The sequence below is a fragment of the Acomys russatus genome, chromosome 24 (assembly GCF_903995435.1).
Source record: "Acomys russatus chromosome 24, mAcoRus1.1, whole genome shotgun sequence".
NCBI lineage: Eukaryota > Metazoa > Chordata > Mammalia > Rodentia > Muridae > Acomys > Acomys russatus.
The window spans coordinates 17,611,188-17,631,884 of NC_067160.1; the positions used below are offsets into that span (position 1 = coordinate 17,611,188).

At 42.4% G+C, this 20,697-nt stretch overlaps 2 protein-coding genes across 3 annotated transcripts in view; one reads left to right on the top strand and one right to left on the bottom strand.

The window, feature by feature from the left end:
* Positions 1-435: 435 nt before the first annotated feature.
* Cers6 (ceramide synthase 6) overlaps positions 436-20,697 on the bottom strand; it is a 254,092-nt gene continuing 233,830 nt past the window's right edge. Inside the window, exons 9-11 of one of the 2 annotated variants that reach the window (XM_051166944.1) lie at positions 5,067-5,223; positions 4,458-4,481; positions 436-1,779 (exon numbers count right to left, since the gene is read on the bottom strand). In XM_051166944.1, the coding sequence (XP_051022901.1) occupies positions 1,627-1,779; positions 4,458-4,481; positions 5,067-5,223 (334 nt within the window). In that variant the 3' untranslated portion in view covers positions 436-1,626. The remainder of the gene's footprint in view (positions 1,780-4,457; positions 4,482-5,066; positions 5,224-20,697) is intronic. The other variant, XM_051166945.1, reaches the window with a different exon arrangement.
* LOC127207505 (40S ribosomal protein S25-like) lies at positions 9,495-9,978 on the top strand. The gene has a single exon (XM_051166946.1). It carries the CDS (start codon positions 9,551-9,553, stop codon positions 9,926-9,928), a length of 378 nt encoding a protein of 125 aa, XP_051022903.1. The 5' UTR covers positions 9,495-9,550; the 3' UTR covers positions 9,929-9,978.

Consider the following 20,697-nt stretch of genomic DNA (forward strand, 5'->3'; position numbering starts at 1 on the left):
GGAGTGTTCTCCTAACTATTAACGTATAGTTTCAAAGTATGTGTCTGAAGAGTAATTTAAACAATCAAACGGAACGTGGATGGCTCTGAGCAGGGCAGCCATGCACTGCAGCATTTTGCTATTGGGTACTCAGTGCCCTGTTTACTTTGGATTCCTGTTTTAGGTGATGTTTTACTTATGAGTGTTTGCAATCTCATTTAATTCCCTTTTGACTAAAGATGAGATGAGATAAAATTCCTTGGCTCATCTGTATGGTTTCCATAGCCACACGCCGCTATGCTGCCCTGCGGGAGGCGGGGGAGGGCTCATGCATTTACTCTTTGGTAATTTTTCTCAAGGCTGCTGTTGCCATTGTCCAGGAGATTTTTTTTTTTCTGTTTTTCTGGGAATAGCTCCACTTGAATAAAAATTCCTAGGAGCCCCCATGAGTCTTCAGAGCAGTAAATAAAATGGATTTGTAACGTGGGGCTAATGCTTCTAGCAACAAGAAAGTCATTGTGAAATGCATTGAAGGAGAAAGGCAAAGGGTAAACAGTCTGTCTCCATTGGATTTATTTTGCAAAAAATAAAAACAAGTCTAATACTAGGTATGGCTTTCTTTCGAAAGCTGGGTGCAGTAAAGTGCTTTGCACGGAAGGAAGTCTTTGCCACCTCCTATAAGACCTTTTTTTTTTTTTTTTCTGTCCCAGGACATTCTTGGCTCCCCCTTTTTACACAACAGGACAGAAGAGCAGGCTAGTACAGTAGGAGTCATGGCAAGACCTGGTTGAAGTCAAGTGGCTATCCTTATGAGATTCCCAGAACACAGAGCGAGTCCCCAGTAAGTGGGTCCCTTTGTCTCTGTGAGCTTAAGCAAGTGATATGGTTTCAGAATCAGAATACTGGCCTCACCAGAGGGCAAATAACTTTGTCATCAACAAGGACAACTTCCAACTCCCCACCACAGTAAAGAAATCTCATGTTTGTGCACAAGAGACAAACTTTTTAACTTCCCTATAAAGTTCAAAAGTCCCCCAATAGCCACCGTCTCTCACTTGAACTGCTAACTGACTACAAAGAGTGACAGCTAAAACACCTGGTTCATCCAGTCTAGACTCACAGGGGACGATAGTTACAGGCTATATGGGCAATTCTAAAATGGGCACAGAACAGAAAGGAAGCCAACCTATTGGGAACTGTATGAAGCTCTTGCATGGGGTTTTACTTGCTGTAAGTGATGCACTAAGTTGATGCTCATATCCTGCTGGACTACAGCATGAGAAAAGGTAGACACAGATGGACCATCCTCTTCCCTGCCAATCATGAGCCCAGAGAGTAAAAGGAGTGAAGGAGTCCTCGCTTGTCCACAGATTTACAAACAAATAAAAATAATAAATAATATCCTAAGACAAATGCAAATACTGTTCCCTTGAGTCAGTTACGTACAGCATGCCTACATAGAAAGGATGGGATTTCTTCTTCGTTCACCGACAGGACACATGGCAGTACACTATTCAGAATGCTTTGAGAATCCTAATTTTTGTCTCTGGTGATGAGATTATCATGAAAGGAACTGCATTTGCAACTTATTAAATACTTCCAGGAACAAAACAGTTCACTTTGTTCAGGACTTATAGTTTTGGGCAATTAAGCATCCATGGAACAGGGGCCGGTTAGGAGATACCCGTTGGTACCACTGGTTCCATTGGTAGTTGTCGAAGTATGTGTCTTCTTTCCTGGAGGCTCCGAGTCCTCATCATCTGAGCTAGATTCAATGTCGCTCCGGTCGTCCTTGGATACCTGCGGAATGCAAGAGTGGGAGTGTCACTGCCTCCTAGGTCCAGCAGGGCTGGGCATGCCCAGCAGCACATGCAACCTCACATGGAGAGGAACTTATTCACATGTTATAAAAAAAACCAAAGAGGATAAGAAGACTTCTATGGTAGTAAGGTTCTGCCACTGGAGGAATGGGATGTGCATGACGAAGGAGGGGATGGGGAATGTAAGTGAAGTTAGGCATCACAGAACCTGAAGGGCATCCTTCACCATGGACAACGTCTGGACCATGAATCCCACCCTCACTCACAGTGACAGCAGCACCTGCACCATGAGGATGCCACTTTAGGGGTCCTGATACAAATGAGTCAATGTATTCACTAATGACCACATTCTCTTGGACAATTATTGAAGGCTAGCTCTCGATTACCATACTGATAGAGATAGCATTCACACACTAGCTCAAGCCATTAAGGAAAATCATTGCTATTTGGCATGGTAAGTCATTGTTTCACATCTACTTTACTTTTCTTTTTTACTAAAATTACTTTGAGATTTTTAAAGGTATGGCATAAGAACAAATGGCACCAGAAGGCATTCTAACAATCTTCTAGATAAGACAGGCGCCAACATTAACCAGAAAGAAATCTACTGGCCAGATCCTCAAAACTTCTCTATTGTGCGACAGTTTCTTCAATCTTTCACTCGTTTTCATTAATTAATGAGAACAGCAAAATAAGACATTAGTATATACATCTGCATGTTAGCTTGAAATGTGAAAAAACTACTACTGTGTAGCAAGGAAATGCTTTATTGATTTTAAAGCTGATATAATTAGAACCCACTTCTCTGTAAGTCTAAATTATAGCCAGCAGTTTAACCTGGAAGGCCTTAGGCTCTTCAAGTAAGTGCATTGTTTAATTGATTAGTCCATTTTTATTTTGATACCAGGTCTCACTGTGCAGCCCAGACTTGCAGAAATCCTGCCTTAGCATCCCGAGTGCTGGGATTCTAAGTGTGCATCAACAGCCTCAGCTTCATTCACCTAATTATTAAGTCTGATGGCAGAGGCTCTTGTTGATTTGGCTTTATGGAAATCTTCCCAGTCTGGTCTTCAGTGGGTCTCTTGAGAGGCTGGACTGAGGGATTGTCTCAGTTTCTGAACGTATTTCAGAATTATTGGGGGGCTTTTCAAACCAGATCCTCTCAGCACCACTGTCACCTCAACCTAAGAGGTGTTGAATCTCTGGGGTGAGGACGTCATCATTTGCAGGTGGGTAGAGATGGGAGGAAGTCAACGCTGAAAACTGCTCCAGTCTAACCAGTGATGGCTAAATATCGTTCATGGATGAGCCTCCTTTCAATGCCCTCTGAGGGGAGGCTGAACTCACATCGACCATCCCACTCAAAAGCAAAACAGAACAATAGCAACTTAGATACCAAGGCAACAGATGTCTGCGGGATATGAGTATTTTGATATAAAAAGCATGAATCATAAAGACAGTGTGGCTGTAAAGTGCCACTACATTTGTAAGTCTATGAGTCCCAAATTAAGGTGTTAATAGGGGCCTCAGGTGCTGAGAGAGTATTAATTTGCATGCCCAGTAAGGTTATTTTAAGTTTCATTTAGACAAACCCATGGTCATGATACTGCCAAAGAGAAAGGACAATTTAGAATGTCTCAAAATAGCCCACAGGAAGAGCCCATGGGCAGAGAAGTCTTAACGTGTTAGGTGAGAGCAGCAACGGCAGGGAAGAAATCCCGAAGCCAAAGCTGTGGAATCTATTTAGTGATCAGATCATTTCTTCAAAAACATGAAGGAATATCAGTTAGAGTAGGGTGACAGGTCTGGCGGAAATAAAATGCCATAAAGATAAAAGTAATCTACTGCGCCCTTTATCTTTCCTTATTACCATACTCTCAGGACTATGCACTCTGATTTAATTTGTCTCCAAAAAGAGGACAAGAAAATTTTCAAAAGAAACATGAGTTCAGGCTGGGTGTGGTGGTGCACACCTTTGATCCCAGCATGTAAGAGGCAAGGCAGGTGGATCTCTGTGAGTTTGAGGCCAGCCTGGTCTACAGATTGAGTTCCAGGACAGCCAGAGCTATACACAGAGAACCTGTCTCAAAAAAAAAAAAAAAAAAAAAAAAAAAAAAAGTTTTTGTTGTTTTTTAAAGAATAAGAAGTCACAGGGAAAAACCTTCATCTCCTAAGAAATTAATTGGTCAAGATATTCTGGATTTATAGAGGCGGTGATGCTAAGGGCTGGCTTCACAGATCATGGCAAGTTGTCCAGACGTCTCCTGTGGAAGTAGACCTACAGAGGGTCACATGCTACTCTCTGGTTTCTGTAGGTCAGGACAATATCTGCAGCCCAGGTCCTTTCTCCACTGCATGGATCAACTAGTTTTGTTTCTCTCATTTCACACTGATCTGTTTCAGTCTCTTAGCCAATATCGTAGGTACCAACAGAAAAAGAAATTTCCTTTCTGTTGGATCAACAAGATTTATATGCTCACATAAAAGAGCATTGAGAACTGCAGCTAGCTTCTGCAGTTCATGTAATCTACACAGGCCACAAAGCCCCCAGTCGTGCCAACATGTTACATGGGGGAAAAGGCATGGACGAAAGCACCTGAGCCACCCTCCAGCAGGCACATGTCACCCAGGAAGGAAGAGAGAGGACAAGAGACTTACATGTAAAGGGTTCCACTTCCCAGCCTTTCAGGGTGGCAGGAGGAAGAGAACAAACAACAAAGTAAGAAAACGTCACAGAGAATGATCTGGAAATGTCACTGCTCTAGGCAAAGGGCTGAGGCCCAGGACGATTTATTTAAGTCAGCCCCATGGTTTCAGTTTAAAACAGAGACTTAAGTCAACTTTGTTGGAGGAGTCATGAGTGTATTTACTCTTCCCTTTCAGAGGTCTGCTCAAATGTGCATATGATACCAAGCAATCCTTTTCATGAAAGGATTATTAAATGAAATTTTGCTCAATATAAATAATCAGAGAAGGTTACAGGGAGAGACAGGGGAAATTTTCACAATAAATAGTATGTCATCATTAAATCAAAAATTGCAGCTACAGGTCATTGGGCATTATCACCAACAAAGCCAACAGAGAAACTTTAAAAAATGAACCAATGGGAAGAAAATCATTCAGTCTGTGTTTCAAGGTGGTTTTTTTTTTTTTTTTTTTGGAAGAAATAGCACTGATTTGTATGAAGTTAGAAATAAGTGATTTCAGAGGAGCCACAAATACCCTGACATTTCTGGGACGTACTGGAGAGGGTGAATTTTAGCTTACCTTGCCTTTTGAAACAGTTTTGCAAGCTATTTTTACAATCAAGTAAGACCAGAAGCAGTTCAGCCCTTGTAGTAGCAACAGCAGCAGGTTAAAAACCCACCAGGAAGGGTACGGTCCAACGATCTCCCAACTTTCAAATAATGTGGTATTTAACACCCTGAGGAGGAGAAGAAAGCCATTACTGAACACAGCACTTCATTTTGCTCTCAAAGGAGTCCTAGTGACTTAGATGGAGCACCAGGTCAACAGGCTCTCCTGCCTGCCTCCTCCCCTCCTGGGGGGACAGCCTGAAAGTTAAGCAGGTACTACAGTCATCCCTGGCAATAGCGGCCTGATGGTGTGACCTGCAGTGGTGCCATCTAGAGTACATATTTTAACCTATTCACTGTTAAAAACAACAAAAACAACAAAACCCTATCACTATTTCAAGTGTGCACTTCACTGGCATTGTGTAAACCCACTTTACTGTGTAATATTCACCACCACCCACCTTTAGATCTCTTGCAAAGCTCAGGCTCTGGACCCATTAAACAGCAGCTCCCTACCCTCTCTGTCCCAGGCAATGTCTATTGTAATTCACTGCTTCTGTGAAGTGAGCTTCTAATATCTGTTTGTGGACTCATAAGCAAGCGGTTATTGGCTCCTCCCAAGAACAATGTCCTAAAGGTTTATCTATTATGCATCAAATACCAGGGTTTTGTTTTGTTTTGTTTCCCTATAGTATCTGTAATACCACACTTTTTCTTTTCTTTTTTACATATTTGTGCACCAGCAGACACCTTGGCTTGCTTCTATCCTTTGGTTATGGTAAATATTGCTTCTAAGAATTTGGGCTTCAAATGTCGGTTCCAGCGTGCATCTTTTGGCTCCACCCCTAGAAGTGAAATCCCTGAATCTGCTTAATGTCTCCTTCACTTGCATCACTTGTGGCTTCCTCTGTGGATTTCAGTCATCTTTTTTGGATTTGACTATGTAACAACTCATCAAGAAGGCAGGACTGAATTGCCTTCGAAGTTAAAGTTAATTTGGGCTTTCTGCAGTGTGAAGACCACTACCCAGTATTACAACACTGCAAGAAAAAAAAAAAAAAAGGTGACTCATTAAAAACATTAGTTCAGTGCAGACCACGTGCCTCACACAGCGGGGATTAGACTGTACATGAGAACCAGGCTTTTATCTGCGTGGGGCCCCATGAGAGCGTTCTTAATTTTCAAATTCTTCCCCTGGGAAAGAGCTGACAATTGAAAGACATCATTTGGAGGTGATGCCCTGATGCGAATATTTGAAAGATTGTTTTTTAACAAAAATTATTAGGGCATAATGAATGTACTTAGTTTCAAAAGTGTGTTGGAGTGTGTACTTGAGTTAGGAAAACAAACTAACTAACTAACAAAGTAATTGGCTCTATAATCTGCCATCAGAAGCAGCAGGCAGCCACGAGAAAAAGAAGCCATGAAGCTGAGTTCTAGGACTCTGCTCCAGTCGGCCAGTGCTGCTCTCAAGTTCTTGGAGACTGACTTGTCATCTGGACCCCTGTCACTGTCACAGAGTTGCATGTCACCTACCCTTGCCCACATGATTTTGGGGTCACTCTTACTTTCCCTTCTCTCAGTTGTCACTGGACTGCGTTTTTCATCACCGACAACTACAGCATCTTGCCTGAGGCCAATTACACCGTCCAGGCACCGAATGGCTGCGGGGTGAACTGGGCTTGAATTTAAGGCAGGAGCCACATACACACACATGAGGCCAGAAGGAAAATATAGAGAGAATTTAAACAAACAGTATGATGAGTGCTCTCTGGGAGGATTAAAAAAATGCTTTGTGAACCCACAAAAGAAGTCTACTGTCCCAAGTGGCATAAGAGATCAAGGGGGAAAAGAACGCGACGTGTGCAACAACCTATCTTGTTACACTAATCATCCCACAGAATAATTCAGAATAAACATATATCCCCAAATCCCCAGAGTAATAGCAGGAGATTGAAGTTAATAACTCAAAGTAGTATTGTACTTTATATATATTGATATATTAATATTGGGATGAATGCATGGAATTCTATTACTTTATCACATCAATAAACCATATTGGCACATTTGATCATGTCCAATTCTCCATTGCTGAGTTTTAAAGATGGACTTCTTATAATTTAATAAACATTTGAGCATTTTAATAAACAACAGTCACTTCCTATAGAAACTGGAACACATGTGGAAGGCAGCTTTAGCATTATTGTCAGAGTTCAGTTTATTCACTGTAGCAAGAAATAAAAGATGTTTATTTCAAATATTTTATGTACCAATCTATAAATATTTTAAAAGTAGAAAACAATGAAAATATCCTCTTGTATAAAATAGCTAAGAAATTAGTTTTTATCTCTATTCCATAAACCATGAAGTAAATCGAAGTATTAAATATATTTTTATCTCTATTCTACTTTTTGCTTTTAAGCCTCTCTTGCACACTTTGGGTCAGCAGCTATGATTAAGTTACTTCCTCAGCTCTGAAACATATTTCAAGAATTTCCATGATAGAAGAAAAAGTCATGGGGAAGAAAGAAGTAGGGAAAGGCAGAGAAAGCGAGAGAGCATTCTATTACAGGTGTTAAAAATCAAAGTGAGTTTCCTTTGGTAGATCAGGTACTTTTATATTTTGTTCTTTACATTATTCTATTTTCCAAAGTCAAGACAAATAACTTAAAAAATTATTGCTTATGTCTGAGAAAGAGTACACTAAGATAATGTCTACATCGCTGCCTTGTTTGTGCTAAGTGGCTCTCCTCTTTTGAAATATCACTTTGCAGACCAAAATCCATCAGGTCTAAACAAAGCTCAGCACCTTGGCCATTGGGGAGGGAGCTCCAAACCTTACATCTTCTATTTGCAGTTGTATTCAGAGCTCCTGGCAGTAACATGCTCTCCAGATGTTTGCCCAGTAACTTGAGCTTGTTTCTAGCAACCAAGTAAATAAGCAAGCAGGGCAATGTTGGAGATAATGACAATACTTTGACTATAGCTCCACTTCTTCTCTCTCTCCTCTCCTCTCCTCTCCCCTCCCCTCCCCTCCTCTTCTCTCTCCCTCTCTCCTCTCTCTCTCTCTCTCTCTCTCTCTCTCTCTCTCTCACACACACACACACACACACACTACAGACATATCAGCTGCATCACTTTGTGCAGCATGCTGCTGCAGGCTGGGAGCCTGTCTCACCATTAGGATTTCAGAACCAGTGTGGCATATGGCTTAACTTGTGCAGGGAGTCAGAAGTGGCGGTGGCTGTTGACATGGCCACCCACAGTAATTTCAGAACTGCTACATTAGAATGCATCAACGCTGCTGTGCCAGTCATCGGTGTCTCAGAGATGCCACTCAAAAGTAATGCGATTTCTTTGAAAATTGACTTGGATGCTTGCAGAAACACTTGGGAAAATGCAAGCCATATAAAGCTCCACAGGAGCTTGGTTAGGAAAGGCGCAAGGAGCCAGCTAATGACTGACACCTGGACTCTGAATACCACCAAACCTCAGCTGTTCTGAGCAAATTGCCCCCTGTTTTGGACAAGCTATTAAAGTGGCAATGTCAGAATCTTACTCTTTCTGAAAGGTTAGGCCTAGAAATATGTACTGTGATGGCACCATTAAAAACCCATTGTGACAGGTTCCGGGAGAGCAGATGCTTCTCAGCAAGTCCTGGCCAGGGCAGGGGAAGAGGGATGCCGATGGGACACTGGAAACGTTCATGCCCTCACCTGGATAGTGACTGATGGGTTCTAAATTCTTAGACATGTGTACATGGGGGCAAACTATATTCTGAAGGTCTGTGCATTGCACTACAGATATGAATCCTACGTCTATAAAATGAAATGGGGAAAAAAAGATCTCTATGTTAAACAAAATGAACACATGAATGCTATCAACTTGCAATTTCTGATTTGTGTAATTACTGTGGTGGTGCACTGAGTCTGGGAAAATAATACTTTCCTTTCCCCCAAACCTTTATTGTTATGTAACAAATGGTGTGAGTGTGAGGAGACAAGGGACAGGCAAAGACCTTTTAATTTTTTTCCCCATTAAGGTTAGGTTCATGTAACCACTAGGTGGCACATCAGAAACACAGAGCATGCTCACAGGGGATTGTTCGGCCAAAGCCAGCACAGACTATACACTTGACCTCCACACTCTTCGTTTGGAAGTCCCACCAATCACTGGGAGATGAAGGAGTTCTGATGTGAGCCTCTCTCTTACTGCACGGGTCTTCACCGACACAGATGCCTGTGGGGAGCCTGTGCAACTCCCTGGAGATAAGCAGTGACACAGGTGACCACACAGAGCTTGGCTGGGGCACATTATTTTAATGAATTACAAGAATATAATTCACTTTGCCCAATCTAACCTCTTATGGACACTTGGTCTTAAATTTGATTTTGAGCTTTTTCTCCGACATCTTAGTGAGGCTGCAGTGGTTGTCGCCACTCTCCTAGCTTCGCCATGCCGCCCAAGGACGCCAAGAAGAAGAAAGATGCTGGGAAGTTGGCCAAAAAAGACAAAGACCCAGTAAATAAGTCTGGTGGCAAGGCCAAAAAGAAGAAGTGGTCCAAAGGCAAAGTTCGGGACAAGCTCAACAATTTAGTCCTGTTTGACAAAGCCACATACGACAAACTCTGCAAGGAAGTTCCCAACTATAAGCTTATTACTCCAGCTGTTGTCTCTGAGAGACTGAAGATCCGCGGCTCGCTGGCCAGGGCAGCCCTTCAGGAGCTGCTTAGTAAAGGACTTATCAAGCTGGTTTCGAAGCACAGAGCCCAAGTAATTTACACAAGAAACACAAAGGGTGGAGATGCCCCAGCTGCTGGTGAAGATGCATAAGCAGGCTAAATCAGCTGTACATTTGGGAAAATAAAACTTTATTAAGTCAAATGAAATAAAAATTTTGATTTTGATAGAAACATATGGAATCTGGTGGCAGAAGGCATATATATTCCTGGAGAAAAGTTTATAACATTTTTTGTGGTTAAACAAAGAATCCACCATAGAGCAATCTTATTTTAATAAAACAAGAACACCAGTGCAACTTAAAGCACTTTGCTTTCCCTCTTTACATCAGGGTTCTGGGGGACTCGGAGAAATTGACATTGACATTTCATCTAGAAGAACCACCTCCAACATACAAATAAAAATATAATAATAATTGTATATATATGTGATATATGATATATATACACATATATTTCATTCATACTGCAACTTCAAAGTACGAGTTTAAATTATCAATCTTTATTACATATAGTTAGATACACAGTCACATGTTTGGTGTCATCTATTATGTTTTTAAGTATGCCGGTGTTATGAGGGCATACCTGTCCAAAGGAGTTATGGGTAGATTTGCTTTCCAGTGTTGGGGATTGAACAGGACATCCTACTCGCCTACAGGTGGGCACTCTGTTGCTTAGTTGTGTTCACAGTGCTGGGTGGATGTTTTGGGTGAAACTGTGGGTTCCTAGAGATGGGCAGTATCCTCTGCCCCATCTCTTCTCTATTCCCACCAAAGAGTTCTATGTGGGCTTTGTGTTTCTGGAATGTTCTCCACTAAGAACCACAATAATAATTAGGCTCACAATGAACATCTAAATGAGCCAAGATTTCTTCTCTAGGAGGCAGAGTCAGGGCTTGAACCCAAGAGTACCACATACCAGAAAAGACACTTTGAAAGGTGAAATGTCTCTACAGTCAACACTAGGTTTCTCTGCTTCAGCACTTCCGCGTGGTATTCACATCAGGTTTCAGACAGAACTCCGTGTATATTATGCTGTGGTTTTTCTCTAACATAAATGTGCATGGGATTTCTAAATGAAGAGTAGATTCAACCAAAAATTTACCAGTCACCTAACTAGCATGTTATGCTGTGTAAAGCAGATGCCAGCAAGCATGCATTTAAGTTTATAGTGAACAAAAACTGTGGCTGCTTAAAATCTGAAGGCCAGAGACTCAACTCACTATTTCAAGCCTGGCTGTCTCTGTCTCTCTGTCTCATTTCCTCTCTCCCACCCATGAAAACTCCAGGCCTAAACTGTATCTTAGTCGAATTGGACAGTCAGGATGTCAACAGGGCTGAAAGGTATGTGTATGATTTCTCCCCTTTAACAGGGCACCCCAGTCACACTTCTCCACATCGCCTGTGTGGTCAGGAAGTGCTGTGTTGGGAGTCAGCTGACCCGCCATTCCTCTTGCCTATTGGTCGGTGGCAAACATGGATGTGATTTTTTTTTTTTTTTTTAAATCCCTGACAGTAACCCAAACTTGAGCCTCGGCCAACTACTTCTGTCTCACTTAGAAATAGACGTATCGACTATACCCGTCATCCTTGAGAACAAGACATTCAGGCCAATAAGCTTTACTTTAATCATACCTTCGCTGGTCCCTTATAATGTCTCCGCACGTCCCCACCTGGTGACTTCCTGGCCACAACAGAGGCTTCTCTCCCCTTCCTGTGCTCCTCATCTCCCAACCTGAGTCCTCCCAGCCATGCTGGGTCTCCCAGCATGACTGCAGCAAGCCTGTTTCCACCCCTGTGTAGGCTGTTGTTGTTTTCCTGTTGGTAAAGGTGACTTTCGCCTTCTTCCCAATCAACGGCTCTTCACTGAGTAGTTATTATTGCTAAGCGGAGTCAGATATGCTACATATGTTATTTTTGCCATTTCAACATCCCCACGAGAATCCTGTATAGTTTTAATCCTCATAGGTACAAGAGTCAATAATTATTGAAGATTGTATGTCTGAAACCAGGCTCAGGCATGGCACATTAATGCGTTTAGTTCTCACACAGGGCTTTAGGGTAAATCCTCATTTCTCTCCCACAGCAGGTACTCTGATCTCTGTTTTCAGGCAGGACAGTGAAGCACAGGGAATGTAAATATCATGCCCAAGGTCAGGTTAGGGAGATGGAGGGAGCTGATACCTGAGTGGCCTTATGCACTGTGCCAGGCCTCCAGCCCCCCCTTGCTCAGCTCAAGCCCCTCAGTTCTCCTAGCCTCTTCTTAGTTCCCTGTAGAGGAATTTTAATTTAGAGCATGGTTGCTCTGGCAAGAAATCACACCTAAGGACCTTCTAGGTCTTTGTGATCTGCCTGGAATACAGACATACCTTTAACCCAGGAGATAGAGGCAAGCAGATCTGAGCTCAGGGCCAGCCTGGTATAGAGCAAGCATCAGGTAAAGAGAAGCTTAGGTCCAGGCATGGTGGCTCATCCCTTTAATGCCAAACAATGAAGATAAGATTAGATTGTAGAAGGAAGCAACCATGTTTGACAGTGATGTCTAATTGAGTGGCAGAATAAGTGAAGAATCAGAGAAAGATTTGACAGCACAGGATATGCTCAACTCTCACAAGAAGAGAGAGAAAAGGGAAGCTACTTCAGGGAGCGACACAGAGTGATAGGAGAGGAAGAAGTTTTACCAGAACAGTTTTACAGAGACAGGTGGCAGAGAGAGAGAGAGAGAGAGAGAGAGAGAGAGAGAGAGAGAGAGAGAGAGAGAGAGAGAGAGAGAGAGAACAAGCTAGACACAGGGGATTACAGAACAAACCAGAGAATGAGAAGGAGCCTGAAGATCAGGAAAGATTGCTGAAATTAGTTTGAGGCCAAGCAGAGCAATTTAGAGGCCAAGAGAGAAGCCAGATTGAGTAAGACAGCTGAGAGAGGAGTTTGAGCCACAACAGCTGAGTTGAAGCAGCCAGCGCAGAGTTCACTAAGACAAGAAAGGATGAACTTATTAAGCAGTAAGTCTCAGAGGCTGAAAGCATTCTAGGCCTAAGTTAGATTGTATGGAGGCTGAAAGCTTCCAGGACGAGGCCTAGGTTAGCAAACAGAGGCAGTAATCCTCTGTGACAACAATTGAAAGAGGTGAATACAAGCTCCTTTTACAGCACCCTACCCGAGGTAAGGCTCAGAGCCAAGCTATCAGCATCCTGCAGCTGAGGCGGTGCACACATGGATCTGTCGCCTGACATGTGGGCAGAACGTCTCCTTTGCCTGTTATTGCTTGCTCTGGCTTCCAGAGATAGCCCTTGGTCTCATACTCTGGTTTCTAATAGTCATATTTTAGTTTGTTCCTGACTAAATGACCAAAATGGGTTGAAATTAATTGATTCCTCCACCTTGGTCCATTCCTTTAACCTTTAAATCTCAATATAATTATCTGTACTACTGAAAAATCAAGTAATGCCTTTCACTAACACCTTGACATGGATATTAAATATTAACGATGTGAAAAATCAAAGGCTCCTTTCTAAATTCAGCTCAGAAAACAGACATGGCAGTCCTCTGCTGCTTACTTTGATTTTCTCTTTGGAAGGGTTGAGGCCTTTGTCTATCTCCAATATCCTTAACTTCCAGGAAAAAAACAAAACAACAACAACAACAACAACAACAACAACAACAAAAAACCCATAAGGCCGATTCCTGCAGCCAGGTCAAAAGCTGAGAGAGAAAAAGACTTCAGGGACCCTTTCACCTTTCTTTCTGAGACATGGCCTTGCAGTGTAGTTCAAGCTGGACTTAATTTTATTGCAGGTATCATTGTTGGCGTTAGCATGGAACCTCACAGAGAGCTGGATGTGAGCTGTCCTGGCCCTCTCAAGAAAAGAACTGCCTTCCTAAAACAGTGTGTTAACATGTTGAGCACCCGTTTTGAATTTCTGGAATCCAACTTTCAGAAATCAAACATTTTTGAACACCAACATTATATACAAAAAGTTTCAGGTTTTGGAGTATTCTGAAGTTCGATATTAGAGAGTTTCAGCTATGAAATTTATGCAAGTGTAGAAATCGGAAGCATCTAGTCACCGACACTTTGGATATGGGCTACTCAGCCATTAGTAGGCTGATGTGAAATCACTGAAAATCCCCAGAACTGGACACATGTCACTCATGCATACATAGTCCATACACGACATTGGGCCCTGCAAGAAATCGAAGCGCACATAACTAGCATGTGGACAGGTAAGAGCGCATTATGTTCCTAGGTCCTTCCTGACTTATATCACATGCCTTTTGGGCTGTGAGACTCTGACTCTTGGGTGCTCCCAGTTTCCTGACTCTGTATTTCACATGGTCTTTCCAGTGTTTCACTTGGCAGCACCCACACAAACAACTCTGATCTGTCGTATGACTCCCTGTTCTAGTGTGCCCATGTGACATTGCCCAACTTCCCAGAACCCCACCCAAGCCATAGTGCCCCCTCACAGATGTAGGTAGTGTGGGCAGGCAAGACAGAGCCAATAGACCTTAACCTGGGCTGTAGATACTCTTGTAAGGGGTGTTTTTTCCCTCCCTCCCTCCCTCCCTCCCTCCCTCCCCTCCTGACATTTCCTCTGTTTTTATTTAAGATTTCTAGGACATGAATTTATATTTTATATTAGAGAAATGTCTCTGAAAGTCTTGGACATGCTGCTACAGAGGTCAACTGTATCATAGGCCTGCCATCTTTAGCGCTCCTCTGTACTTTATTCTCTTTACTGACTTTTTTTCCCTTGGCAAGGAAAGACAGAAGACATTTTCTTTTTTATAGACTTAACCCTTTAGAGTAAGTCAGAGTTGATTACACTGAATTGGGAGATGCTCAAAAACCAAAAGGAAAACAGAAACCAAACCCCAAACTCTAGAAGAAGAAATACAGAGATTTTGATAGGAAAAATTGCCCTTATAAGGTTTCCAACTTTGAAAGAAAAATAACACTGGAAAAACTGCATTGATAAACAAGGCAACTGACAAGCAAAGATGATATTCTGGGAAAAATAACTGAAATAGTGTTAACTATCGAATTAATTGCTGTAGAGTATAACAGGCATGTTTGGGAGTGTGGGAAGATGCGGGCTTACTCAGAAAAGAGCTGACAGTTTGCACATTACGTTTCAACTACAAGTCAAAACACTGTGTTCTAGGCGCAGATCTTCCATTTGCCAGTTGGGTGCCTTACTATTCTTTTACAATCCTGAGTTCCCACATCTGCAAAGCAAAGGCCTAAGACAGTGTAATTTCTGAAGACTTAAGCAGTGACGTAAAAAGCTTCCAGACACCCGGTTCCAGGTTTACCTAAAATTTCCCAAGGCCTGATTGTTTTCTCCATGCAAAGACTCCCCAAGCGGACAGATGCATTATTATTAGGTGACTCCTATGGAACTTAGTTTTTGACCTACAGAAGCCAAGAAGAAAGCAAAGGCTTTGTTCTGTATGAGTAAAAGCAAGGCACAAAGCAAAGGCAAAGTCACAGTTTTTAGAAAGAACTCATGAAGCACTCAAGGCCTTGAGCAATTGTTCTATTTACAAGAGCAAAGCTTTCCCTACCCCTGGCTCCATTGCGCTCTGACCTGGGGTGGCTTTCTACAGCAGGATGCTACAGAGATTCCTAGCAAGCACCGCCTTACAGCCGTGCAGCTGCTAGTCCCACCAAGCTTCTTGTCAGGGCATCTCCGGCTTTCCCATTAACAAGGCAGCGGGAGATGCAGAAGCCTGCCCAGGCATGGCTTGGTCCAGGACTCAATCAGAATCCATAGCCCTCACCTCATGCTGGTGTTCAATCTAACAATCCTAGAAGCTATTAATGACAGACATTTATGATGTCACTGTATCTAATTTTAGATATCGTGTGCAAGGCTGTCACACAGAGAATGTAACTTGATACCCCAGGACACACCCTGTCCTGATTCCGTCCACCTCCGCACCCATTTGCAAGCCATTCCAGATGTTTCGTTTTGTCCTATGAGGTCAAGCTTCTATCAAGCCAAACCTTCCATAAAGTGATGCCAAGCAGCATTCCCACTTTGAATACAGTCTTGCGAATCCCCAGTGAGTTGTCCACAAATCCTTGTGGATACTTTTTGTTCTCCTAGCTGGTGCAAGGTTGCTTATATTTAAGACCTTCTACCTCAACATTAATGTGTTTGTCTGGTCTTCCTGCAATATTTTTAAGCTCTTGAGTATGGGGCTGTGCCTTAATCTATCTTAAAATTCTTTTCAGGAATGCAGTTGCACTGATAGAAGCCAAGGATTGCATTAACTTAATGTCTTTTTTTTTTTTTTTTTTTAATAGTTAACATATTGGTCTAAAGAATACTGATTGTATTTGACAACCCTGAGTCATAATATGAGTATTTAGGCATATGTTGTATGTTTCCATTTGTGCTCTTGCCCTGGATCCCCCAATGCCCACGCTAGACTTAGGGATACAACAGACGCTCTATATTTTCTTTTTAAAAAAATCTTCTTGACTAGCTGGCATATATGTATAAGGTTTTTGAAGTCTGCATAATATATCATTAATTCTCAAATTGAGAGTCATGACACCATGTGAGGTTTTGTAACTGACTGAATGTGAAAAGACCAAACCTAACTTAAAAAAAAAAAAAAAAAAGGCAAGCGTGTAATGAACACGAGGTGTTTCTGTCTGTGTTGGCCTGTGTTCCATCACATGCCTTTACAGCAGCCTTGGCTCTGTGTGTCACCACACGCACACGGTGCTACAGAACACTGTTGCAGCTCCTCAGTTCAGGTTGCAGACTACTGTACACTATCAACTGCAGTGATTTCACTGTACGAAGAAAGCTCTCTGTTTGTATAGCAGCATAACCATTTGATTACAGAAACAAGGGCCTTTAACATTTGAGTACTATCATTCGTCAGGACATAACTATCAAATTTATATCAGATTGTAGTGCATTAGAATGTCTCATTTTATTTTACCATTTAAAAAATTTAAGAAGTATTTTATGTGTGTTTGCCTGTATGTACGTAAGTATGTACGTACGTATGTATGTATGTATGTATGTATGTATGTATGTATGTATGTATGTATATGGTTCATGGTGCCTACGAAGGTTAGAAGAGGGTGGACATTAGTATGCAGATTTGTTTTGATCTTTAATATATGGTAAGATTACGTGAGTTCCAAGGAACCGCTTTAAAATAAATTCCTTTATGCCTCAGTACCTGCAAATGTTTGAGATGTATATCTATTTTATACCCCTTCGGTAATGCAAACATTTCTTGGGTTAAAACGGGTTGCTTGTGGAGAAGGTTTAAGATGCCCTATATTGCACAACACATCTGCAGAGACAGCATAACCGGCTTCTAATTGTAATGGCGTCTTTCTCTGTAACGTTTAATCTTCTTTTCTCTGAAGAAATCAGAGATCTGGCTACATGACGTATTCTTCAAAAAGCCTGCTAAACAGGACAGTGCTACCCACCATGGTGTTTGAACCATTTGGGAGTGTGAAGCCCATGACATCTGCTCTGTCGTCAGAGAGCAACGTTTATAATCTGGAGGATAGCCGGGGCATTGGACTCTTAAAACCAATTCCTGGGCAACTTTAATATAGAAACAAGTCTGGGAACAAACTCTGTTAGCCACCCCTTTCTTTTTTTGTTCTCTAATTCCCTTCCATGCTTTGGAATATAAAATTTTATTATATTTTATTATTGTGTGTGTGAGTGTCTGAGTGTGTGTGTGCGCACACACATGCGTGCACATGCAACAGAACATGTAGAAGTCAGAGGATAACTTTGTGGAGTTGGTTACCTTTTCTACCACATTTGTTCCAGGGACTGAACTCAGGTCATCAGGCTTGTAAGCACCCTTTACCTGGTGAGCCAGTCCTCTGGCCCTTAAAACCTAAAATCTTGAGGAAAAAAAAAACAGTTCTGAATAATTTTTGGTTCATCTACTCCTGCTCTCTCTCAGTAGAGATATTGTGCCTTTTAAGTCTTTTAATGATTACGTGTGAAAATCTGTCTAAAGTTACATTCCCACCCTGTACTTTGAACACAGCACCAGCAGTATGTGTTTACAAATTGCTCTGAGCCCTTGACCTCCCACTCTTTCCATTTCTTTCTGTTTTCTTCTGCAGGGACACTCCAAGCTCTTGCTTAAACATCCAGGGTCTTGAAGAGTCTGTCCTTTGAAGAAAAGGTCAGACATATGAGCCTTTACACTCATCCAGAGCAGTAAAGAGACTCCACAGGATCAGGTCGAGAGGCCCCCAAGGCAAAGGACACGGTGGCATCCTTATCCTGCCCACAGGCAACCCATAAAATAAGGAAGTGATTTCTAAACATCAAACCATGTGGGGCAACCCTACAGAGTGTCTGCTTTTGTTTTGCACACAATCAAATCAATCTCCACTAAAATATAAGGCATTGCAAAGGTATTCCTGATCCACTTTGGGTCTTGAATACCTCACTTAGCCTATATTAAATACCTAATGACTTAGTGCTTATGGTTCAAAATTCATACAGTAAAAACTTGGGTTATTTACCATTCCTGGTACTTGCCTGTGCCTGAAGGCAGATACCCTACAGCAGCCACATTCTACCCACATCCTCAATCCCTTTCCTCTTTAAGGAAGGTGATCAATTTAACAGCACTGGCACTGTAACAAATAACCCCTACAATTATAGGTTCTCCACTTAAATAGAATCCTCTTTTAAGTTTGTCTGATACTGTCAAGTTTTCTAAGCTACGCATAGGGCTCAATATTTTCAAAGTAACAGGGAAAGTTATATAAGAATAGATCATAGCATGGGGTTTCCCTGCTTTCTCTTTGCGATAGGGTTTCCAGTGTAGCCCAGGCTGGCCTTGAACTCATGATCATCTGACCTCAGTGTCTCAGTGGCTGAGAACACTTGTTTTTTCCGCCATTCCCCACTCATGTTGATTTTTTTATATATATGATTCTTAGAGGGTTCCAAATTCTAACTCACTGCTTATTTTTGCTTCTTGCATAAAGACAGAGTATAAATTAAGGCTTCCAATATTCCAAATAAATTACTCTCCTCTTCTACTTGGGAAAGTGAAAACAGGCCCCACATAGTGTAAGGCTCTTCACCAAACCATTACGTCACTATCCAACTGAAGAATCACGGATAGCCATGCCAGATGGAACTAAATTTGCTGATGACTGACAACTGCAATTGAGATTAACTTCAAACCTTTACGCAAAGGTCTACGGGAGGCTCCTCGTCTGCTGCTGTTCTACATCCCAACCCCGGCACCTCTTCTTCCTGGGTTTCCGTCGTCTTTCTACAGCAGGAAGAGGCGAGGCCGTTCCCACTGGATGGGGCAGGCGCAATTTCACAATCCCAGGTACAGTCTGGGCATCGGAACTTTAAAGCAATTCCCAGACGAGTTCAATGTTTCTGCGTGACCTCCTTATATGACGAGGCTCTTAACGGATGTCTATTTCATTTTAGGTGTTGGTCCAGGTGCTCACTGTCACCACGATGAAGCATAAACCTAGGGAATCTGTCATGGCCCTTAAAGTACCAGGAGCTAATAATGGGGGATGTTTGGTTTTCATTGTAAGAAAATGGGCAGATGGAGAGACCCTCACAGTGGCCTATAGAATGTCCCTGCTGGACACTCACATGGCCAATACAGAACTAAGCAAGGCCACTCCTCACACTTCTTTGCAGTGTTTCTATCACAAGCCTGATTTTCCAGTACATTGTGTCATCTTAACTGTCTTACGCCTGTTTACCACCAAGACTAGTTTTAGGGGAAGCATTAGATATGCAACACAAAAAAGGAATGAGAAAGTTAGGATCCTGAAAATAGCTATTAGAAAGGTAGGCAATAACAGAGATGAAATTTCACTGAGGCTAACACAAAGGGACTCAGGAAGCTGCTTAAAGCGAACCGCGTTAACGGGCAGAAGCGAAGTAAACTGCAGTACCAACAAAATGCTAATGCTGTGCATTTTATCATTACCCACCACGGTTGCTCTTCCTCTGCAGATGAAGACAAATGACAGTCAAGTCAAAGCTCACACTTTCCTTTTCTCACTAAAGGTGGACACCTCTTGTAGGTTTCTAGGACCCTGGGTGGATCTGGGCCCAGGGGTCCTGCTCAAACTATGGCACCAGCCGAGGACAATACGTGCAGTAAACTTCGAATCCCTACCCAGATCTAGGCAATGGACAGGACATTCTCCACAGTTGAGTGGAGAGTGGGGTATGACTTTCACACGAACTCTGGTGCCCCATATTTGACCACGTCTCCTGGATGGGGAGACCTGGTGGCACTCAGAGGATGGATAGCAGGCTACCAAGAAGAGACTTGATACTCTATGAGCATATACAGGGGTAGGAGGTCCTCCTCAGTCACAGTCATAGGGGAGGGGAGTAGGGGAAAAGTGGGAGGGAGGGAGGAATGGGAGGATACAAGGGATGGGCTAACAATTGAGATGTAATATGAATAAATTAATAAAATATATTTTTTTAAAAAGGTGGGTACCGCGAGAACCACAGAGCGGCAGGTATGTATGCGCTCACCCTTGGGAATGGAACCGATGCTGATGTTTCCAGAGGCCAATTTCACAGCTTGGGCAGAGGCTTCTCTCTTACTTACATGCCCTTTGCAGCAAGGGCCTGTGCTTAGCATGCTATTGCTGTTTTCCAAAGCCTGCACATAAAGACCTGTGAGCGGCATAGCCTTGAAGCATGCCTGCCCGCGGTCCAGAAAAACATTCCCCTTGTTTGTAGTCTACTGCCTTGTTAGCTCTGCACAGAATCCCACAGTCAAGATTGTTTGATGATTCTCCACACTGACTTTCCATTTTCTTAAAGCCGTAAATCCACATATAAAT

Bases quoted from the DNA above. Each gene is read 5' to 3' on its own strand.
- LOC127207505 (XM_051166946.1), top strand. From the start codon at position 9,551: ATGCCGCCCAAGGACGCCAAGAAGAAGAAAGATGCTGGGAAGTTGGCC.